Below are 3,856 nucleotides of genomic sequence, written 5' to 3' on the forward strand. Positions count from 1 at the left end.
CCAGAAAAATGAAGAAGTTTGCCGAACATTCTTTAAGAAGTCTATAAGATATTTGATCGAAGCCAGGAGCAGTGCTACGTTTGCGCTTAATAACGGAATGAATATCTCCAGAAGTGATGTCTCTAGTCAAAGGATTATTGATGTCTAAAGTGTGATGGACGGAAGGCTGTAATAATTTGTTAATTGCTTCTTCTGGAACGTTGGGACTGCGGCGGTGAATGCTTTAAGGAGGCGTAAAGACTGTCTGCAGATGGGTGGCGAAAACGTCTGCTTTCTCTTTGTCTGTATGTAAAGGCTGGTCGTTATGTAGAAGAGGATAAGTGGAACTTACTTTCTGACCAGTTAGAAGATGAAACTTCTTCCAATATTTCGTCGGGTGTGATTCTGTATTCAGCTGATTGCAGGTTTTGCTCCAGTTAAGACGTTTGTGAGCAATAATATAATTATGTACCGTCCGTTGCCATCTACGGGCTTGTGTCAAATACTCTGGGTTTCGTGTTCTTTCGTATTCCCGAAAGTAATGTCGAGATTTACGAACGAGAGCCAAGTATTGTGGAGGTAACATTGGCTGATATGTCTTGCCGTGGTATTGAGGTATATGTTTGTCAGCGCTACTTGTTATAGCCTCTACAATGCTATGGACGGCGTTCTCAAGGTCTAATTGAGTTGTAGGTGATGCTAAATTAGCAAGAGTGACATCTATATCAGAGCGATACTGATCCCAGTTAGCCTTGTCGTATATCTTGATGGTTCTTAAACTTGGTTCAGCTCGTTGTCTTTTATTGTTGACAAGCACTTTGATCGGAAGGTGGTCGCTACCTATACAATTAAGAATTTGTATGGTGCATTTATCGACAATTGAAGCCGTGCTAATAACGACGTCAGGTGTCGTCTGGCTGCTTGGACGCGTATGTTTTGGTAAATGATGAACATGTCCATGTAAATTAAGTGATATATGGTCGAGAAAAAGTTCTTTATCTCGGACAGAACGACTATGGATATTAATGTCAGCCAGTATTAATAGGTGGCGAAATTGCTGAAACAAATACGTGAAAAACTCAAGAGGAATGACATGACCGGGACGGACGTAGATTGTAGCCACAGTTAGGGCAAGATTTGGTAGGTAAACTGTTGTTACTAAGTGCTCTGGAAACTGGTAATGGAGTGCAATGGAGTGATCTCTATGAATGATTTTATGGCGTATTCCGATTGCAGCACCGCCTTGGGCTCGTGCATTATTGTCTGCATAGTCACAGCGAAGAAAGTTATAGCGAGGAAAGCGGAGATATGTGGCTGGTTTGAGCGCAGTCTCATTCAGTAGAAAGATATCGACATTCTCCTCGAGCAGTAACTGTTCAAATAGTATACGGTGTGACGCTAAGGAGCGAATGTTCATAAAAAGAATTGTAAGAGCCATATTCACATACAACGTTATGGAGTTAGACTGCTGTGTCTTTGGGTACGATGTGAAAATGAACATAAGGTCCGGAGTAAGTAGCATACAGATTGACTTGAAAGATAGCTGATGCTGCTGCAATGACATGATCGAGAATAAGCTGACGTTGAAAAGGAAAGATATTTTGCAGTATAAGGGTAATGTATCGAAGAAAGTTTTCAACAATTAATGGAGATGTAATAGATTGCGATACAGGCACGGTTGAATCTGTGGTACGGAGCGGGACGGTCATCTCAGGATGATCCGGATTGGCTGGCGGTTTAGCTTTACATTTATAACTATATGTCGGATGTTTATCACTTGAACAAGTAGAACATTGAGGAGGTTTTAATGTATTCGGACAGTCTTTGGTCTCATGATTGCCAGTACAGTATCCACATTTTGCAATATTTGGACATTTAGCAGTCACATGTTGATTGTATACTTGACACCGCTCGCACCGGACTGGAAGAGGTAGATTAGTACGAGATGGTTCTACTCTATGACGCTTTTTAAAGATGAACGCGCCCTCTTGTAACAAGGTATCAATGGCAGCTTGGGAAGTGGTCAGAACTCGTATCATGTATGTTGCTCCATTATTATTTTTGATACGAATACATTTCGACACCTCAATTCCCTCAGCCTTTAACTCCTCAAGCACTTCTTCATCAGTTATTTCCGGTAGCACTCCTCTAATAACAACCGACATCATGGGTGTTCTGGGAGGTGGAGGATTTTGCTTGATTCTATCTGGAAGCTTCGATAATTGTGCAGCTTTTCCGAAAATTTCGTAACTCGCCTTATTACGAAGTGTTGTACCAAAATGTTCATCTTCGGACTTGATAATAACACCACCCCTGGTAAAGACAATCTGGTGAATACTGGCTCGTGGTAGGTATTTGATGATTTGGTTAAAGATATGGCGAGTGTTGCTATACTTGGGATCGAAATTGGTCAGAAGGAATGAATATAGCTTTGGTCGAGCAAGAGTGGCTGCATATGACTGTTGCATAGCAACAGTGGACGTTGTAGGATTTGATGCGGTGGTCTGCATCGGTTCTGGATCTTCTGGACCTTTGAGAAAGGTAGGAGAACGAGAGCGGGATCTCTTCTCAACAGACTCTAAACTACCCTCCGATAACTGTCGGCTACGCCGATTACTTCGGGGATCTCGTTTGGCATCCGCCACGGATTTAGCTGTAGGGCCTTGAACTAAAGCTGGTAGCTTATGCATGGTGCAACAACGAGTGTGCACCGCACAAGATATATTTATACGGGTGAAGAATAAGCGGTACAGCCCAAGCAAAGCGACGAAACAGTTGGTCAGTGTGTGGAAACCACAATGACCTTGAAAAAATTTATGGTAAAACCTTCCAGAAGATGAGGATCTTCTGTCATACTTCTAAGTAGTGTATCTGTACTGGTCTCACAAGTACGTTTACAATACCTGATCACAGTTTAGTACAGTAACTAGCTACAAGAGAAGTTAGGTTCGTCGTATCTCTCTGATGTATTTTTTACCTTTCACAAAAATTCACGATTTCTCTTACAAGTTTCAGCCTAGAGACTTCAAATTTCTAGAGAAGGAACTTCATAACCTATCGAAGGCAACAATCCGTGCCGATTTTTTTATTTAGAATTTTCTTCGTTGTTGAAACAGTTATTTTGTTAAAAGTTTCGATATCCATTTCAACAATCAAGCCATTTCAACAATGAAGAAAATTGTAAATAAAAAATCGGCACGGATTGTTGCCTTCGATAGGTCATAAAGTTCCTTCTGTAAAAATTTGAAGTCTCTAGGTTGAAATTTGTAAGAGAAATCGTGAATTTTCGTGATAGGTAAAAAATACATGAGAGATATACGAACACTGTAGTGACATCTATCGGCAAAACTTGTCCCTTTAACCAACCTTAAGCCATTTTTAACCAATTTTGTGATGGCGGGGCGGGAGGGAGATCCACGCTTGTGAATCCCCGCAACTCATGTTCGTAGCATCGGTGTACTGCTGGTGCTAATTTAATCAACGCTGCCAGATAGAGATAGGTTTCGCGCGACATCGAATATATGGTCATTTTTAAGACTGGCGGGACACTAGTGAATTTGTCAACGTTTTACTTTCAAGGCCTTCATTTTTCTTCCTTTTTCATTTGTTTCTATTTACTTACCTCAGATGAGTATATCCAAGTGAAAAAAAAAAAAAAGAACTTCAGGCACTTTTGGATATTGATATTTGTAATTGTAATAATAGCAAAATAACTTACTACTTGGCTTTCGAGATACAGTCGAATTTTAATTTTTTTTTTTTTATTTTGGCCTACATTACTTTAGTTTGAGACTTTCAAATTTCATCCTATTTTCCACTGAAAAGTATCTGTAATTCAACAAGAAAATAATTGTATATGATAATTAAACTGAAATTC

At 40.1% G+C, this 3,856-nt stretch overlaps 1 protein-coding gene across 1 annotated transcript; it reads right to left on the reverse strand.

The window, feature by feature from the left end:
- Positions 1 to 223: 223 nt before the first annotated feature.
- On the reverse strand, positions 224 to 1,417 carry LOC145678267 (uncharacterized). The gene has a single exon (XM_081748298.1). It carries the CDS (start codon positions 1,415 to 1,417, stop codon positions 224 to 226), a length of 1,194 nt encoding a protein of 397 aa, XP_081604424.1.
- Positions 1,418 to 3,856: the final 2,439 nt, after the last annotated feature.

This window comes from Thermobia domestica, unplaced genomic scaffold (genome assembly GCF_964235325.1).
Source record: "Thermobia domestica unplaced genomic scaffold, izTheDome1.hap1.1 HAP1_SCAFFOLD_2263, whole genome shotgun sequence".
NCBI classification, from domain to species: domain Eukaryota; kingdom Metazoa; phylum Arthropoda; class Insecta; order Zygentoma; family Lepismatidae; genus Thermobia; species Thermobia domestica.